The sequence below is a fragment of the Mesoplodon mirus genome (assembly GCF_964341445.2).
Source record: "Mesoplodon mirus genome assembly, chromosome: 3".
In the NCBI taxonomy this organism is placed as follows: domain Eukaryota; kingdom Metazoa; phylum Chordata; class Mammalia; order Artiodactyla; family Ziphiidae; genus Mesoplodon; species Mesoplodon mirus.
This window is the reverse complement of record NC_138978.1, coordinates 183,745,701-183,765,171: the sequence shown is the minus strand read 5'-3', so window position 1 is coordinate 183,765,171 and position 19,471 is coordinate 183,745,701. Positions and strand designations below refer to the sequence as shown.

At 37.2% G+C, this 19,471-nt stretch overlaps 1 protein-coding gene across 1 annotated transcript in view; it reads left to right on the top strand.

Moving 5' to 3' along the window:
• Window positions 1-16,855, top strand: part of SPATA17 (spermatogenesis associated 17) — a 180,153-nt gene extending 163,298 nt beyond the window's left edge. Inside the window, exons 10-11 of the mRNA XM_082616091.1 lie at window positions 12,926-13,008; window positions 16,483-16,855. Of these exons, the coding sequence (XP_082472217.1) occupies window positions 12,926-13,006 (81 nt within the window). The 3' untranslated portion in view covers window positions 13,007-13,008; window positions 16,483-16,855. The remainder of the gene's footprint in view (window positions 1-12,925; window positions 13,009-16,482) is intronic.
• The last annotated feature ends 2,616 nt before the right edge of the window (window positions 16,856-19,471 follow it).

Genomic DNA, 19,471 nt, shown 5'->3' with positions numbered 1-19,471 from the left:
CGCATTGCTGTATCCTCACTGCTTGGAACAGCACTTGGCATAAGTAGGCACCAGATTAGTACTTTTTGAGGAAGAAGGGAAGGAAGGAAGGAAAGAAGGGAGGGAGGGAGGGAAGAAGGAGGGGAAAAGAAAGAAAAAGAAAGAAGGAAAGAAAGAAAGAAAAGGGAGGGAGGGAGGAGGGAAAGAAAGAAAAAGAAAGAAAGAAAGAAAGAAAGAAAGAAAGAAAAAGAAAGAAAAGGAAGGGAGGGAGGGAGGAGGGAAAGAAAGAGAAAGAAAAAAAGAAAGAGAAAGAAAGAAAAGGGAGGGAGGAGGGAAAGAAAGAAAGAAAGAAAGAAAGAAAGAAAGAAAGAAAGAAAGAAAGAAAAGGGTGGGAGGGAGGGAGGAGGAAAAGAAAGCAAAAGAAAGGAAGGAAGAAAAGAGAGAAAGGAAGGAAGAAAGGGAAGGAGAGAGAGGAGATGAGTGAGTGAGTGAATAAATGAATGTTTAAAAACCAATTATTTTTGAAAGAAATTAAGCAAACGTGATAATGCCTGGTGATAATATGAAAATCTAAGTTTAGTAGAGGGCTATGCGAATTCTGTTTATTAAATCTTCATTTAAGCGCGTGTGTGTGTGTATATATATATATATTTACGCTATGGTAAATCTTTATTTATGGACACTGATATTTGAATATCATATGTTTTTTTTTCAGTTGACAATTTTTTTTTAATTGGAGTATGATTGCTTTACAATGTTGTGTTAGTTTCTGCGGTACAGTGAAGTGAATCAGCTATATGGATACATATATCCTCTCCCTCCTGGACCTCCCTCCTAACCCACCCCCCATCCCACCCATCTAGGTTGTCACAGAGCACCAAGCTGAGCTTCCTGTGCTTTATAGCATGTTCCCACTAGCTATCTATTTCATGCATGGTAGTGTATATATGTCTATCCTAATCTCCCAATTCGTCCCACCCTCCCCTAAAGCTTCATTTATAATTTTATCTTATGTTTAATCTGAGAGAAATTATACTGAAATGAAAACCATTTCTTATAAAACTAAAATTTCAGATTATAATCCATATATGGTTAATGTTCATGGAGAGCTATTTACAACCCACCCCGTAAGGATAGTAAACAATATTTTGAATCCATTAGGTCATATTTTTATTCATGTTCTCATTCATTCGTTTGTTCAGTGTTAGTTGTGTTCTACGAGGCATGCTATTTATAATATCCTGATAGAATATGTAAGTACATGCAGCAGTAAGTAGGTCATGATGGAGCTTGGCTGTACTGAAGGGTTACAGTCTATTCTTGTACTTGCCATAGTTATGTTCTATGAAGTCACTGCAAACACGGAATCAGCAAATACTGAGCCATTGCTCCTAGGGAAGTGCAGGGTTAGGTTCCTCTGAGCCTCTGGTCAACATTTTTATCACCCAATCAATACATAACATTGTTTCATGTGTATTTCTGTTGAAAGACTCCTTATTTAATATATATTGTTGATTCATTAACATTGAACTCCTGCCCAATAACTCTATAACTTATGCTTGAATGAAGCTTATCTAATAAATATATTTTCTCCTTAAGGCACACAGTAATCTTCTTGTGCTTAGGAACGCTAGATAGCACTTCAGCAGTATGCTTGGGGTCTACTTTAAAAAGAGAAATCACCAACAAAAATGTGAAAAAGGTGACACTAAATAAACACGAAAGGACACGTGTTTATAGTGTGAGAGCTGAAATGAGACAACAGGCTTTGGCTGGGAGTGTGGGTGCTGGGTGACTCAAATCTTCACCTCTCTGCTTGTATCTATGAATGACTGAAAGCACTGTGAGTATGCATTTTGGAGTTACAAATACATTTTAGTCAGTAGGTGAATTTGCAAATAAGGAATCTGAATAATGTAGATAGATGGTAACAGTGTTCTTATAAAGAAGACATCATTGAACACATCTTTTATAGCCTATTTACTGATGAATCTAGGTATTACCATCCTTGAAAAATGGGGTCACAGCAAGAAGACATATTTCTATTCAATCAAGATTTACTGAGCCCCTCCATTCCTCATAGACCTCATACATAAATATGTTACTTACTTTTTCTCTACTGTATTCTCTTCCCCCTCTCCTGATTTCTCTATTTCTCCTCCAACTACACTTAGACTCAAATGACTTAATTTACAGAGGGACCTGGGCATAACGTCTACCAGTTGGAAAAGGAAAGTTCTCAGAGTGTGGAGTGGACTTTGAGAGGACCCTCTTGATGATGGAGTCCAGGCCATACAGCTGCCATCTCCTTCTTTTGGTTTCTAGAGTGATAGGGTTGAAGGAGAGAGTAAGGATGTGCTATTCCAGAGGCTCAAAATTTGAACAGGTTTATGGTTTCTCCAGGGCCAAGTCTATTTATTCATTCTTCAGTCATTCCTTCAGACAAATAATACTTTTGAAGCACTTACTTTTTACCAGGCTAAACTCAGGATACAATGCATCCTGTCTTTTAGCAGTTATCCCCCCTCTTGAGAGTTTCCTTAGAATACTTATTTACTTAGAGGCACTCAGTTTCTTTCCTACAAGACACTCTTAGTATTTAAGAATGTCACAATTCTGGCTTCAGTTGTATTCCCCACTTAAGTGGTTCTCCTTCAGCCATTCTGATGTTATCTTGGAACATTTTTGCAGCGTATTCTCCAGTACCCTAACCAAGTACTAGACCAAACTTTCCCTTTAGTGCCAGGGCCATATAGTGTTCCCTCTACTTAAAATGGTTTGCTGTTGTATGTGAAGTCATGTTACTGGAACCTCTTACCCTGGTATCATTAGCTTTGTTATCAAACCAACTCACAGTCTACAGATGATTCTAACTACAACATTTGTCTCTTGTTGGATGTTCCATTTCAATGACTTCTATTTAGATAACATTCTTATTGTTTTTAGTTGAAATTAAACAGTTAAGGCCACATTTTATATGTACATCTATATTTCTGCATCTCGGTTTATTACTTCTCATATATCTTTGTATTTCTTTTACTATGGCCATAATCTATATACACCATAACACAATGGACTGGTCAAACAAGAAACCCCATTATTCATCCTTCAGTTTACATGTTGGCCTGCCATTTCCCACTTGTGCATTTATAATCAAGACTATAAAAGTGGTGTTTGTATTTTTTACAGTTTTTTCCCTGTAATTGATGTCTAGTCTCATAGCATTGTGGTCAGAAAACATACTTGATACGATTTCAGTTTTCTTAGATTTGCCAAGTTTTGACTTGTGACCCAAGATATGATCTATCCTGAAGAATGTTCCATGAGCACTTGAGAAGAGAGTGTATTCTGTTGCTTTTGGATGGAATGTCCTATAAATATCAATTGTTTAATGTCTCATTTAAAGCATGTGTTTCCTTATTTATTTTCATTTTGGATGATCTGTCCATTGGTGAAAGTGGGATGTTAAAGTCCCCTACTATGATTGTGTTACTGTCAGTTTCCCCTTTTATGGCTGTTAGCATTTGCCTTATGTATTTAGGTGCTCCTATATTGGGTGCATAAATATTTACAGTTGTTACATCTTCTTCTTGGTTGATCATTGATCATTATGTAGTGTCCTTCTTTGTCTCTTGTAATATTCTTTATTTTAAAGTCTATTTGGTGTGATATGACAATTGCTCCTCCAGCTTTTTTTTATTTCCATTTGCATGCAATATCTTTTTCCCTCATCTCACTTTCAGTCTGTATGTGTCCCTAGGTCTGAAGTGGGTCACATGAATCTAGGTATTACCATCCTTGAAAAATGGGGTCACAGCAAGAAGACATATTTCTATTCAATCAAGACAGCATATATGTGGTTCTTGTTTCTGTATTCATTCAGTCAGTCTATGTCTTTTGGTTGGAGCATTTAATCCATGTACAATTAAGGTAGTTATTGATATGTATGTTCCTATTACCATTTTCTTAATTGTTTTGCGTTTGTTATCGTAGGTCTTTTCCTTCTCTTGTGTTTCCTGCCTAGAGAAGTTCCTTTAGCATTTGTTGTAGAGCTGGTTTGGTGGTGCTGAATTCTCTTAGTTTTTGCTTGTCTGTAAAGGTTTTAATTTCTCCTTCAAATATGAATGAGGTCCTTGCTAGGTAGAGTAATCTTGGTTGTAGTTTTTTCCTTTTCATCACTTTAAAAACGTCCTGCCACTCCCTTCTGGCTTGAAGAGTTTCTGCTGACAGATCAGCTGTTAACCTTATGGGGATTCCCTTGTATGTTATTTGTTGCTTTTCCCTTGCTGCTTTTAATATTTTTTCTTTGTATTTAATTTTTGATAGTTTGATTAAAATATGTGTCTTGGCGTGTTTCTCCTTGGACTTATCCTGTATGGGACTCTCTGCACTTCCTGGACTTGATTGACTATTTCCTTTCCCATATTAGGGAAGTTTTCAATTATAATTTCTTCAAGTATCTTCTCAGTCCCTTTCTTTTTCTCTTCTTTTCTGGGACCCCTATAATTCGAGTACTGGTGCGTTTAATGTTGTCCCAGAGGTCTCTGAGACTGTCCTCAATTCTTTTCATCCTTTTTTCTTTATTTTCCTCTGTGGTAGTTATTTCCACTATTTTATCTTCCAGGTCAGTTATCCGTTCTTCTGCTATTGATCCCTTCTAGAGAATTTTTAATTTCATTTATTGTGTTGTTCATCATTGTTTGTTTGCTCTTTAGTTCTTCTAGGTCCTTGTTATACGTTTCTTTTATGTTCTCCATTCTATTTCTAAGATTTTGGATCATGTTTACTATCACTACTCTGAATTCTTTTTCAGGTAGACTGCCTATTTCCTCTTCATTTGTTTGGTCTGGTGGGTTTTTACCTTGCTCCTTCATCTGCTGTGTGTTTCTCTGTCTTCTCATTTTGCTTAACTTACTGTGTTTGGGGTGTCCTTTTCGCAGGCTGCAGGTTCGTAGTTCCCATTTTTTTGGTGTCTGCCCCCAATGGCTAAAGTTGGCTCAGTGGGTTTTGTAGGCTTTCTGGTAGAGGGGACTGGTGCCTATGTTCTGGTGGATGAAGCTGGATCATGTCTTTCTGGTGGGCAGGACTGCGTCCTGTGGTGTGTTTTGGGGTGTCTGTGAATTTACTATGATTTTAAGCAGCCTCTCTGCTAATGGGTGGGGTTGTGTCCCTGTCATGCTAGTTGTTTGGCATGGAGTGTCTAGCCCTGGAGCTTGCTGGTCATTGAGTGGAGCTGGGTCTTAGCATGGAGACAGACATCTCTGGTAGAGCTCTCGCTGATTGATATTACTTGAGGCCGGGAGGTCTCTGGTGGTCCAATGTCCTGAACTCGGCTCTCCCACCTCAGAGGCTCAGGCCTGACACCCTGCTGGAGCACCAAGACCCTGTCAGCCACATGGCTCAGAAGAAAAGGGAGAAAAGACAGAAAGAAAGAAAAAATAATAATAAAATAAAGTCATTAAAGCAAAAAATGTTAATTATTAAAATAAAAAAACTTAAAAAGTAATAAGAAAGAAAGAAAAGAGAGCAACCAAATCAATAAACAAATCCACCAATGATAACAAGCACTAAAAACTATACTAAGATAAACATAAAAATCAGAGACTAGGGGCTTCCCTGGTGGCGTAGTGGTTGAGAGTCTGCCTGCCAATGCAGGGGACGCGGGTTTGTGCCCCGGTCTGGGAAGATGCCACATGCCGCGGAGCAGCTGAGCCTGTGAGCCATGGCTGCTGAGCCTGCGTGTCTGGAGCATGTGCTCCGCAACGGGAGAGGCCATGACAGTGGGAAGCCTGCGTACCTCAAAAAAAAAAAAAATCAGAAAGTAGTCAGTTGCAGACAGAAAACCCCAAGGCTACAGTTGCTCCCAAAGTCCACCACCTCAATTTTGGGATGATTCATTGTCTATTCAGGTATTCCACAGATGCAGGGTACATCAAGTTGATTGTGGAGCTTTAATTCGCTGCTCCTGGGGCTGCTGGGAGAGATTTCCCTTTCTCTTCTTTGTTCGCACAGCTCCTGGGGTTCAGCTTTGGATTTGTCCCCACCTCTGCATGTAGGTCTTCTGAGGGCTTCTGTTCTTCTCTCAGACAGGACGGGGTTAAAGTAGCAGCTGATTAGGGGGTTCTGGCTCACTCAGGCCAGGGGGAGGTAGGGGTATGGAATGCAGGGTGAGCCTGCAGCATCAGAGACCAGCATGACGTTGCAACAGCCTGAGGCCGCTGTGTGTTCTCCAAGGGGAGTTGTCCCTGGATCACGGGACCCTGGCAGTGGCAGGCTGCACAGCCTCCCAGGAGGGGAGGTGTGGATAGTGACCTGTGCTTGCACACAGGCTTCTTGGTGGCTGCAGCAGCAGCCTTAGCACTTCATGCCCATCTCTGGTGTCCGCTCTGAGAGCCACGGCTCGCGACCATCTCTGGAGCTCGTTTAGGTGGTGCTCTCAATCCCCTCTCCTCGCGCCCCAGAAACAATGGTCTGTTGCCTCTTCAGCAGATCCAGACTCGTTTCTGGACTCCCTCCGAGCCAGCTGTGGTGCACTAGCCCCTTCAGGCTGTGTTCATGCAGCCAACCCCAGTCCTCTCCCTGGGATCTGACCTCCAAAGCCCGAGCCTCAGCTCCCAGCTCCCACCTACCCCGGCAGGTGAGCAGACAAGCCTCTCAGGCTGGTGAGTACATGTCAGCACCAATCCTCTGTGTGGGGATCTCTCCACTTTGCCCTATGCACCCCTGTTGCTGTGCTCTCCTCCATGTCTCTGAAACTTCGCCCCCACCCACCCCCCATCTCCGCCAGTGAAGGGGCTTCTAGTGTGTGGAAACCTTTCCTCCTTCACAGCTCCCTCCCAGAGATGCAGGTCCTGTCCCTATTCTTTTGTGTCCGTTTATTCTTTTTTCTTTTGCCCTACCCAGGTATGTGGGGATTTTCTTGCCTTCTGGGAGGTCTGAGGTCTTCTGCCAGCACTCAGTAGATGTTCTGTAGGAGTTGTTCCACGTGTAGATGTATTTTTCATGTATTTGTGGGGAGTAAGGTGATCTCCACTTCTTACTCCTCCGCCATCTTGAAGGTCTCTCTCATCTCTGTCTTTTAGATGAGGAAACAAGCACCCAGTCAGCTTGGCTACAAAGCAATCCTGCCTCAGAATAGAAGTCATCAAGTTTTCAAACCACCCATGCAAATACCCTCAGTGAGACTTTGACATAATTTAATATACAAATGAACTTGGTTTCCTTTCTAGGTTCAGACTGACACTGCACTGTCAACTCAATGTCAGCTAAAAGTTGTTTCTTCAGAAACATATACAAATAGTTTAATTGAAAAAATACATTGTAACTCCTAAATCTAGGGAATTGAGAAGAACACAAATAATAGAGAATGCTTTAGAATGTTTTCCTGAAAACTCATAGTGAACAGAAAGAAGAGAAAAACTCCTACAGCTCTTAGCCATTGCATGTGTGTTCTTTTGTCGAAACAGTGGAGGTGGTCTTGCCATCACAGAATTTTCTACATGCAATGAAAGCAAAGTTGGATCATGCAGGAATAATGCCAGGTGATCTTTTAAAACTGCCTGTGAACTGTTGTTTATAGATTATGGAAAATCCCAAGCCCTAGCCAGACTTAACTATAGTCTCATTCAGGAAATATTTTCCTGTATGTAATCAGCTTAGAGCTGAATATATAAAAAATATTTTAAGCTGAACAATATGTGTATAACCTTTCATTTCCCTCTTGTCCTTCTAATCTTGGAGGATTTGTCCACTATAGTTTATCAGCTCCATCCTGCTTACCAACATTAAAGCTGGTCATGAATATCTGATGAAAAGCCTTAAATAACTAGTTAAACAGTGCAGCTGCCAACCTAAAGTAACCCTACACTTAGGGGTGAGTGGCCCAGGAAATTTACTCTTTGTCATTTTGACTTGGGTTTGAAAATGGACCTGGGCTGCATTCCAGCTCAAAGAGCCATTCACTTCCAAAGAGTCCTAAATTGTCCCAAGGAGCTCATTTTGGCAATGGATTATTTGTGTTTGGCTGGTCAAAAGCTAATAGCAAAAGCTGTCTGCTCTGGCACGCAAAGGCTATGGCAGCGTTTAGAATTACATCCCCAGTGTTTTTTCTTGATGAGGTTATTTTTCAGGAATGCTGTCCCCCACCCCCCCATTTCAAAAGTGACAACGTACAAGTGTCATGCAGGTGGTTTTCTGGAGCTCATAAATAGCTTCCCATAACATGGTGGCCTGTTTTTTCCCATAACATGTTGGCCAAGGAATATTATAAACAAATGAGAACCAGCACCAGATTTTTTCCAAAACCAAAGCTGTCTTAATGGTGTGTTCACCTCTTCCTATACCAGAGGTAACAGTTATTGGTTGACTAGGGCCAAGTAAGAAAGTGGGCTTTTAAATAAAATAAGAGTGATAAAGGATTTGTGAAAGATTTTCTGTCAGGGGATGTAGAGTATAGGTACTTGAAGAGTCAATCCTTGCTTATCTACACAACTATAAATGCCTATTTTCTGACTCTTCCACTGGCCTGTGAGGGATCCTGGGAAGACACAGCTAAGTTTTGGTTACCTAGATAGTTGGAAGCTATCTAGCGTAGTGCTGACACACTATAGATGCTCAGATGTTAATGGAATGCACAGGTTAAAGTATAACACAATTAATTGTTGCTTCATTCATTATATTAGAGGAGCCCAAAACTAAGTACACAAGAAGATCCAAAGGAATGAGGGAAGAAAATATTATAATTTCTATTTATTTTTACCTCATTTGTATATCATTTAACATTATATTTTACTATCACAGTGTTACACATATAGAATTTCAAGCAGATAACCAAAAATATATTGAGGATGCTTAAAATATTTTTACTGATGGAGGATACAATCAAGATCCTTTCAGTTCTGTTTCACTACATTATTGCACCATAATTAGTCTCTCATATGTGTCAATGGAATTTAATTTAACTTTTAAAAACACATGTTGGATAGACTATGAATAGATTTTTACCCCTGAAGGAAAGATGGAGGAAAAAGCTAGTGCTAAGATGTTTTATCCTGTTTAATCCTCACACCAACCCTGTAAGATTTCTTCATTTTATAGACGATGAAAAGAATGAGTCAGGAAGTGCTTTCTGTACATCTCTTTTCTGGAATAAATTATACAGAATTGGTATCATTTCTTCCTTTTTTGGTATAATTCACCAGTGACATCATCTGGGCCTGTTTTGGAAGGTTACTAATTATTCAATTTTTAAAATAGTTATAGGCGTATTTAGATTATTTCTCCTTGTTTGAGCTTTGATAGATTGTGACTTCCAAGAAATTAGTCCATTTCACCTAAGTTATCAAATTTATGAACAGAGTTGTTCAAAAAATTCCTTTATTATCCTTTTAATGTTCATGGGATCAGTAGTGATGGTCCATCTTTCATTTTTGATATTTGTAATGTGTATCTTCTTTCTTTTCTCTTAGTCTGGTTAGGTGTTTATCAATTTTATTGATCTTTTCAAAGAAACAGCTTTTGGTTTTGTTGACTTTTTTCTATTAATTTCCTGTTTTCAATTTCTACTCTGATTTTATTTTCTTTGGCATACTTTGGATTTAATCTGCTCTTTTTCTACTTACCTAAAGTGGAAGCTTAGATTAGTGATTGTAGATCTTTCTTCTTTTCTACTATATGCAGTCAATGCTATAAATTTCCCTGTAGGCACTGCTTTTGCTGCATCCCACAAATTTTGCCAAGTTGTATTTTAGTTTTCATTTAGTTCAAAAAATTTTTTTTCTCGATGCTTCTTCTTTGACTCTGTATTATTTAGTAGGGTATTGTTTAATCTCCAAATATTTCAGGAATTTTAAACTATCTTTTTGTTATTACTTTTTAGTTTAATTCCATTGGGGTCTAAACACATACTTTGTATGATGTCTACTCTTTTGAAGTTGTTAAGCTATACTTTAAGACTCAGAATGTGGTCTATCTTGGTGAATATTCCATGTGAGCTTGAGAAGAATGTGTGGTTATTGTTGGATGAAGTAGTCTATAAATGTCAATTAGATCCAGTTGAGTGATAGTGCTGTTCAGGTCAATTGTATCCTTACTGACATTCTGCCTGCCAGATCTATCAGTTACTTACAAAGGGGTATTGAAGCCTCCAATTACAAGAGTGAATTTGTCTACCTCTCCTTGCAGTTCTATTAGTTTTTACTTCATGTATTTTGGTGCTCTGTTGTTAGGTACATACACATTAAGGACAGTTATGTCTTCTTTGAGAATTGACTCCTTTATCATGTAATGTCCATCTTTATTCCAGATTATTTTCCTTACTCTGGAGTCTGTTTTATCTGAAATTAATGTAGCTACTCCAACTTTCTTTTGCTTAATGTTAGATAGTATATCTTTCTCCATGCCTTTACTTTTAATCTGTTTGTGTTTTTTGACTAATCCAAGTCCACTTTCAAATAACACTATATTGTTTCATGGGTAGTTCAACTACCTTATAACAGATTATTCCCAACTCCTCCCTTCCATCCCTTATAATATTGCTGTTATTTATTTACCTTATCCATAAGCTATAATCACTGATTATATTGTTGTTATTATTATTTTGAACAAGACTGTTATCTGTACAATCAATTAAGATCTTTACCTTCATTTATTTCTTCTCTAATGTTCCTCGTTTCATGTAGAGCTGAATTTCTAACGTGTATCAGACAGAGAAAGACAAATGCTACATTGTATCATTTATATGCAGAATCTAAAAAGAATACAAACAAATGTATTTGCAAAACAGAAACAGACTTACAGATATAGAAAACAAACTACTGGTTACCAAAAGGGAGAGGGAAGAAGGGAGGGGCAAATTAGGGGTATGGGACTAAGAGTTACTAACCACTATGTATAAAATAGATAAACAACAAGGGTATATTGTATAGCACAGGGAATTATAGCCATTATCTTATAATAACTTTTAATGGAGTATAGTCTGTAAAAATAATGAATCACTATGCTGTACACCTGAAACTAATATAATATTGCAAACCAACTATACTTCATTTTTTTATGAGGAAAAAACTAGAAATAAATTTTTTTTAATATCCAAAATGATTTATTATAGTAAAATTTTAAAAAGTAGTTAAAAATATCAAAAGTTTAAGATCATTTGCACAAAACAAACCTTTTCATTTACTTTTTTGAAACCTAGATTATTGTTATACATATATATTTATAAAACTTAAACCATCCATAGTTCTAGTCTTCAGGGTTCATCAAGTGCCGACATTAAAAAATCACTATCATGCTTCTCACATATGCCTAACTTCATACATTCAAGTTTAAGAGTAATATGAATTACTTACTATTGCAAAATATTCCCAATATGTCATGAGCCACTCTTGCAAACACTATGTTGACTCCTGAGTACCCCTAGAATCACAATTTCAAATAAAAAGAAAGCCAGAATATGGATTTCAGCACCACAAGAAAATTATACTTCATTATATAAAGTTCTATTGCATTCATGCTATCCAAAAAGAAGGATTTTTTTCGAATTAATTAATTTGTCTTTTAACTAAGCATTTTTGTCACACAAATTCTTTGTGTACTCGAAAGCAGTGTCTGTTACAACCTTTTGTCCTTCATGTCACTTGGGCTTTGTCACTTTTGTTTCATAAACACAAAACAACAGATGTGGGGCTTTTCCCTGGGGCCTGAATAGGCTTATTATTAAGCCCTGGGCTTATTCATAAAAGCAGATATTTAGGGTTGGGGCTCTGTTGTACTGGAGTGGAGAGCCAGATCCCTAGTGACAGAGGTTCCTGTATGTTCTTTAATGCATTTATCTTCTGTGTGTTTGTAAGGTAGGAACCCTCTAAAGAGGTTGACCCTGGGCAGAGGTCCTTCCTTCCAAGGTTTTCTTAAGAAAAATAAAATTGTCCAAAATCATTTCCATTGAGGATAAGCCTGCTTTACAAAGGAGAAACATATACTTTTATATAGTCTGACCATTTATTTACAGTATCCACTGTCGATTTAGTACTTTACCTCTTTAACGACTTTGCATGTTTCACATGCATGAAAAGCATTCATTTCTACTGTCAATCAAATGCTGCTTCTTTGGTTACTCAACAATAAATGATTTGTCCTCTCTTCCTTCTGAACTTCTTCAGCATTTGTTTATATCACGTCTGTGATATTTACCACAGGTGGCCTTCTATTATAATTATTTGGGTATAACACCTTTCCTTTTTCATTCATTTAGTCAACAAATATTATTTTGCACAAGACAAGGTACCTACCTGTATGAAGCTTACCATCTCATGTGGGACACAAAATAAATATATAGTATCAAAAATGGTAATTGCTGTGAAGAAAATAGAGCCGTTTAAAATGATAGAAAGTTTCAGGGGTACTATTTTATGTGCAGGTAGTGAGGGAGGGTCTCTTTGAACAGGGATGTGATGAAGGGAAGGAATGAACCATGGGAATAACTGGAGACAAGCCTGTCTAGGTGGAGGCATCTCTAAGTATAAAGACTGAGAGGCAGAGTGTTCAGTAAGCAGAGGTGTTGCTAGAGGTGATTCAATGAGGGGAAATGTAGAAGAAAAATCATGTCAGAAAAGGAGCCAAATGCACCATCATCAAGATCAAGGAGAAACATGTAGATTGTGAGCTCTGTGAAGACAGGTGGCTATGTCACTGTGTTGCTCAGAGCTTCTCCAGGCGGCCATCCACAGCTCATAAAAACTATGTGTTTAAGAAAGTGTCCATCCATATATCTGGCTTTCAACTGATAAAGCTTACCTGCTAATTTTGTTTTATTTGAGGGCATGATGGGAAATTTGAAGTGCAGTTAAATGATATCCATCTAGCAATTTAATATAATTTGAATTATAACAAAAATAACATAAGAAATCAGCATGACCTCTTTGGTAATTGTTGATCTTTTTCCTCCTAGGATTTCCAAACTGTATTGCCATCATTTGATCTCTTCTCAAAGTATGGAAAATTGTATTCAAGAGCTGGACAAATTGTATAAAGGTATGCATTTTTGCTAAAATGTACTTCAAAAAATGCTATAGTAAATAACAAAAAATCAAATGAGATTGATTTAACTATCAAACATTTTTAAAAAATGCTATAATAATATTTATATGTAATACAACTTCATATATTTCTTTCATTCTAGTCTAATGGTTTTCAACATTCAAAAATCATGGATTTTGTATTTCAAATCTCTTCTCCAAAATGAACTCAAAGTCGAACTGAAAACTACCTGAAGTACCCTTTCTCTTTAAATTAATTAATACAGTAAATAAATAGCTTTATGTAATATAATGAGAAAGTATTGATGGTGTCCAAAAGCTAAAATATTTCTCATTACTGTATAGATACAGTATAGTTTAAAATACTGTATTCAATATGTGTGTTCCTTAAAGTGCAAGGTGCCTTTAGTGGATTCCAAATAAATAGCATCTTGGGTCTCTGATGACCAAAGTTTACAGACTAGAGAAGAACAGAGATACCTACATAAAATTCAAGATCACAAAATAAACTCTCAATGAATGCTGTATTTAATTGCTAAGGTGTTTTAGAGTAGAGAAGTGGTTACAATCAAAGGGAGACTAATAGGAGGTATTCTGACATCAGCGAAATTTAAAGGAGATATTGGATGAAGACAGAAAAGATCACTACAGTTGAAGGAAAAGAGGCAGGAATGAGAAATCAGGCTAGTTAATTCCCCAGGGTTCCTCCCACACCAAGAACCAGGGGAAAGCTCTGGTCCATTGGAAAGAACACAAAGTAGATGCAAGCAACTATGTTCCTTAGATTTAGTTAGTATTGCCTCTCCCACGTTTATAACTTTGGATACTCCAACTGGAAGTCAGTATGTTAAATGTAGATAGAAATGACCTCCTTTTAACTTCTCCAAAGGAATATATGAGGGGAAATATGAAATACTCTGAGTTAATGGAGAAACATACATATAATGCTGAGTGGAATTACAGTTTCAAAGGTTTATAAAATAAGTACCATTACTCATTGGAGCATTTATCTAGTATTTGTGACTCACAGCATGAAGTAGTCTAAATAAAATTTTTCATATTTGTGTATGATTTCAGATTTTAATTCAAAGATACATCCTGCTCATAATGGCCAAAGGTTGAAAACAACTTGAATACTCATTAGTATATGTTAAGTTAAATAAATGCTAAGACACATGAAATGCAATACTATGAAAACATTAAAAATGTTAACATACATCTTTACTTATTAATTTGAAAAAATGCCTCCAATATATTTCTAAGAAAAGAAAGCTGGATTCAAAGGAAACTATGTAGCCTGATTCCATTTAAAAACATGTATATATGTGTGTGTGTGTATGTGTGAGTGTACACACACATATATATAATGTGTATGTATGTATAAAAAACACACTTTTATGTGCTTATTTATGTATTACATATGTATGTATACATTCATATAAGGCAAAAATGTTACTGGTAGTTACCTCTTGATAGTGAGATTAGGGGTACATTTTGGGGGGATCTTTCTTTATGGTCTCACTTTTTGAAATTTTTATCTAATCAGACAAAGGCAAATTGTTAAACAATAGGAACTACTTGCTCTTCTCTACCAATTACAAAAACATCTTGACTTTATTCAATTCAATCCTAATAATTCAGAGACAATTATCGTTTTTTCTAAAAACTTCTTGACTTTATTCAATTCAATCATAATAATTCAGAGACAATTATCTTTTCTTCTGAAGACAAAATAATGACTTGCTAAATTATAAGAAAGACAAGGATGAGTAACAAATGTTTCACGTTACTTTTAATTAAAAAGAGTGCACAATGCACAGATACAAATATGTGAGAGACATTTTTAAAAACTGTTTGCTAACTCTTCTCTTGGGTGTTTAACTATTTTGTGAATTGAAAGTACTATCAAAATGTCATCTCCTCCTCTTAGAAAGGAAATGAATATCTAGCGTTTAATTTTGGTAAGTGAAGGGTTAGCTTAGCTGATGCTCTCCTATTAAGATTTAATTTCACCAAATACAACACAGTGCTTCTGCTCTTTGTAAAGAAGGCTGAGACAGGCACACTTGCACCAAAGTGTTTAATAAAGATGCCGTGGTAATTTTTAGAGCTATCTATTTGATTGCTTCATCTTCAAGGTAGTTCATCACTTCGCTATAATTCACCCGACATTGCCTCGTACACCCACACTACACTTGCCCGTCAGTCCAATTAGAAATAGTGATACCTTTATCAGATTAATCTTTCTTTCCTTTAGCATGTCTGAGTTTAGGATAAGCAGAGCCCACACCTACCCATTTTGATTAATGCACTAAGACTTCAGCCACTGAAATTGTACAGAGTGAATTAGATTTTAAACACACACATATTTTAAAATCTACTCCCTGACTAGGATAATATGATTCCTTTTAATTTCTTTAATTTTTCTGTATAACTACTCACTTTTGTAACCTTTGATAGTTTCCCAGAGGCACCTTTGTTTAAATCAGAAGATGCTATATTCCGTCAGCTTGCGCTGCCATCTTTTCAGCTCCATTCATCTTTCCAGACAGAAGAGTCTCTTTAAAGATTAGAATGGAGAAAAATTAGCATCATAAGGTGAAATCATTGGTTAGTCCAACATCAGTGTGAGTTTTCTTGCATTATGTGCTTCTCACTTTTTTCACATTCTTCTTTGCGATGGGCTTTGGCCCAGGCTATCATTCTGCTAAAAAGTTCAGTTTTGAGGCCATATATGATTAGTTTTAATGGAATTATTTGTTATGTATGAAAAATAATGTACTTGCTTCCCCTTTTCATAGGAATTTGGCATAGGCATGACTCAAGTAGCCGAGAAAAAAAATAAAAATGAAAAATAAGTTTGGTTAGTACCTGAATTGGGAAAGGGGTGAAATTCCATTGTCTATTTCCAGAGGAAATATGGTCTCAGCCGCTGTGTAAGGAAAAGGAAGATACATGAGGGGAGAGTAATAATCAGGCATAGAAGCTACATATGTGCCTGTTAGGGTTACATTTTTAATTCAACAAGAAAAATTACTACACCTTGTTATTCAGTTTGGCACTATGTGAATTTATAGCCCTTTTCAGTTTAGTCATAGTGAATTGGCAAGAAACAAAACAGAAAGCAAAATATCTTTAGTATCTTTATCCTTTGACTAAAGATAATATAACAACCCACTTGCCTCTAGGAAGACATTCTGCTATGTTCCCTTATGACTGAGGCAGGCGGGCTGAACACTCTGTGTGTCTAGTGGCACACACCAGCAATGTTGTTGACCAGGACCTGCAGCAGTGTAGACAGAGATCAGAGAAAAGGGTAATTCCAGCAGGGATAGAAATGAGTCAAATCAGGGATGTAGCATCCTAGACTCTTAACTGAGCTTAACTCTAAGTGAGGAATATTTAGAGAATTTGAGAACTCATGTTATTGGGTTCTTTTTCTCCTTTCATTTTACTGTTTTGATTTTAGAAAACGAGACAAAATGTAAAAATGAGGTTATGGTGTGAAGTGTGTTGAATAGAAGACCCCACTGCCTGGAATCCTGGATTCTACTTTGATGGCTGCTGAACAACCTTGCCACAAGTCTTTCAACATTTGAAGTATTTCCTATTCTCTCTCTCTCTTTCTCTCTCTCTCTCTCTCTTGTTCTCTCTCCCTCCTCCCTTCTCTCTCTATCTCTCTCTCCTCCCCCTCCCCCCATCTGTCCAAAGAAGAAACTGGAACCATCCCTGGTTCATTAAAAACTCTACAGTTCTAAAAGGAAAATACAAATGAGGATCCTACAGAAAATACACTTAAACCGTACTTATTATTATTCAATAAACTAATATTTTACAGCTGACTACTCATGAATTAATTACAGTGTAAATATATATATATATATATATATATATATATATATATATATATATATATATATATATGGTGTGTATGAACAGTGGGTCTTTTACCTCTGAGAATGTCTGTCACAGCCACGGCCACTGGTGACCAAAAGTGCCACAGATGGTTCCACTGAAGTGGCCATATTCTGACCCCATCATCCTAGTCACACCATTGTTGGGAGCCCAAGTGAAGGGCAGCTAGCATGAAGAAATGGTTTGAAGAATGAATGGGGCAGGGCTTCCCTGGTGGCGCAGTGGTTGAGAATCTGCCTGCCAATGCAGGGGACACGGGTTCGTGCCCCGGTCCAGGAAGATCCCACATGCCGCTGAGCGGCTGGACCTGTGAGCCACAATTACTGAGCCTGCACGTCTGGAGCCTGTGCTCTGCAACAAGAGAGGCCGCGAGAGTGAGAGGCCCATGCACCATGATGAAGAGTGACCCCCGCTTGCCACAACTAGAGAAAGCCCTCACACAGAAATGAAGACCCAACACAGCCAAAATAAATAAATTAATTAATATACTCCTATCCCCAACATCTTCTTTAAAAAAAAAAAAAAAAAAAAAAAGAATGAATGGGGTAAAGTTGTATGGTATGGAAGCTCTGCTCTGAGGGAAATAGTGACTCGTCAGACCAGTTCGAACCCCCTCAGGATGTTGAACTTGAGACACAGAGACACAGACCCCGGTGAGTGTGGCAGCAGAAACATAGACACCCTCAGATGGAGAAGACATTTGCAGGTCTCTACTGCAAAGAGGTCATCTGCTTGCAGGGTCTATCCAGCTCATTGTATTCACTTAGTAAGTGGTTTCTGATTGAAAAACAAGTGTCTGGCTGATTAGATTATGAAATTTAGAGTATGCCTCCTAGCCCTTTGAATCTTTAATAATTCACAATCTATTAGGTGTTTTGAAGATGCTGGGTGAGTATTTGTTAATTCTGACCTTAGCATGAACTTGTAAGACAATTACTGGAATTAGAAAGAGTCTGAACATTGCCCACTTCAAAGCTACATGACAAGTCAGTGATTCAGTCTGTAACCTTGCCCTTCTCATTATGATAGTCCAAGCTAGATTTTTTTAAACTCTTTGGTATAGTGAGGTATTATGTGAGAGGTTATGATTTGTGAAGCTTTATATGAAAAGATTCATTTTTATAAACATCTTTAATGCTATTTTTTTAAAAACAGTTAACATTTATTTAGAGCATTCATTCAATAACATTCATTCAATTTGGTGAATATGTTGGGAATTATAATAAGTATAGGTTTGTAGAAAATTCAAATAAGTAATAAAGGCTTTTTTTAAAAAAAATAAGGCAACATTTATTGCAAGGAGGAATTTGCTGCCATTTGGGGATAGGAGAATAGAAATAGAATGGGAAAATATTATTGGGTGTTATACAAAATAACAGAAGAAAGTTATGAATTACTTTATCTTGTAAAACGTAAGGCTAAATTTAAGGCTTGTAAAGTGGAAGTAGCTAGATTTAGAGCAGATCAGGGTCCTTTGAAACGTGATGCGTTGCCTCTATACCAGATGACAAAATGGACAAATCAACTCTCAAACTTCATTTACTCTAGAAACAACTGATGAAAAACAAAAACAAAAACCCAAGATGATGTTTTTGCTGAGTGGGGAGTATATAGCTTGGCCTCTTGTTATAACGGATTCTAACTCTACTAAGCCTAGTTTTGCTCTTCCCTGATTATTTTTTTCTTCTTTTATAGGATGTATTACTTTATAGTAAGGGAATCAATAATTCCTGTTCTTTTCTAATAATAATCTTAGGAGACTGGAATCTTATTATAATGCTGTTGCTAGGACTCACAATATTTTGGGAATTCATTCTTTTAAAATAACTTTTAGCATTAGACTTTGAGCTATTGCATAGTCTTAGTGCTCCAAAGTTACCTGTCCTGGAAATTCAGAAACAAAACTGTGAGTGACAGAAAATTGTGAATTGGCCTGCCCCAGTCTGCAAGGTTCACATGTTGTCACCTACCTTCTTCTCTCTCCTCCCTTTCTCTCTCTCTCATGTTATATCACTACACCCAAGAAAAATAATTCCTGCTCCTGACATATTCTTGAGAACTGCAAAGTATTTCATGATTCAGAATGCCAGTTTTATCTTTCTCACTGTTACCCAAACTCGTGCATGCCTCAGGTGCTCTGTAGCCAATCCGTGTAATGTATTTGTTTTTCACCACCACACTCCCTGCTCCTCCCCCCACCCTGGCACACACATAAGTTCCTGATAACTATAGAGGGTATCCAGATGAGCCAAAAATGCCTTTGCATTGAGGAGAAAGAAGAATGAAATATGGACTCTTAGTAGAGAATATAATGGGGAAAGCAGTCTGTTGCTTCTTGAAAACTACTTAACTACATCAACTTATATACAATTTCTTTCCTATATGCCCAATATGAGCTAATTCTGTATGAATATTGACCATTAAAACATCAAGAGCACTGTGGATGTTTAAAGGCATATACCTTGAGAGTATTCAGAACTGGACCCTCCAGTACTTCTGAAATCAAAATACTCATCAGCTTTCATGTAGTTAATCAGTTAATG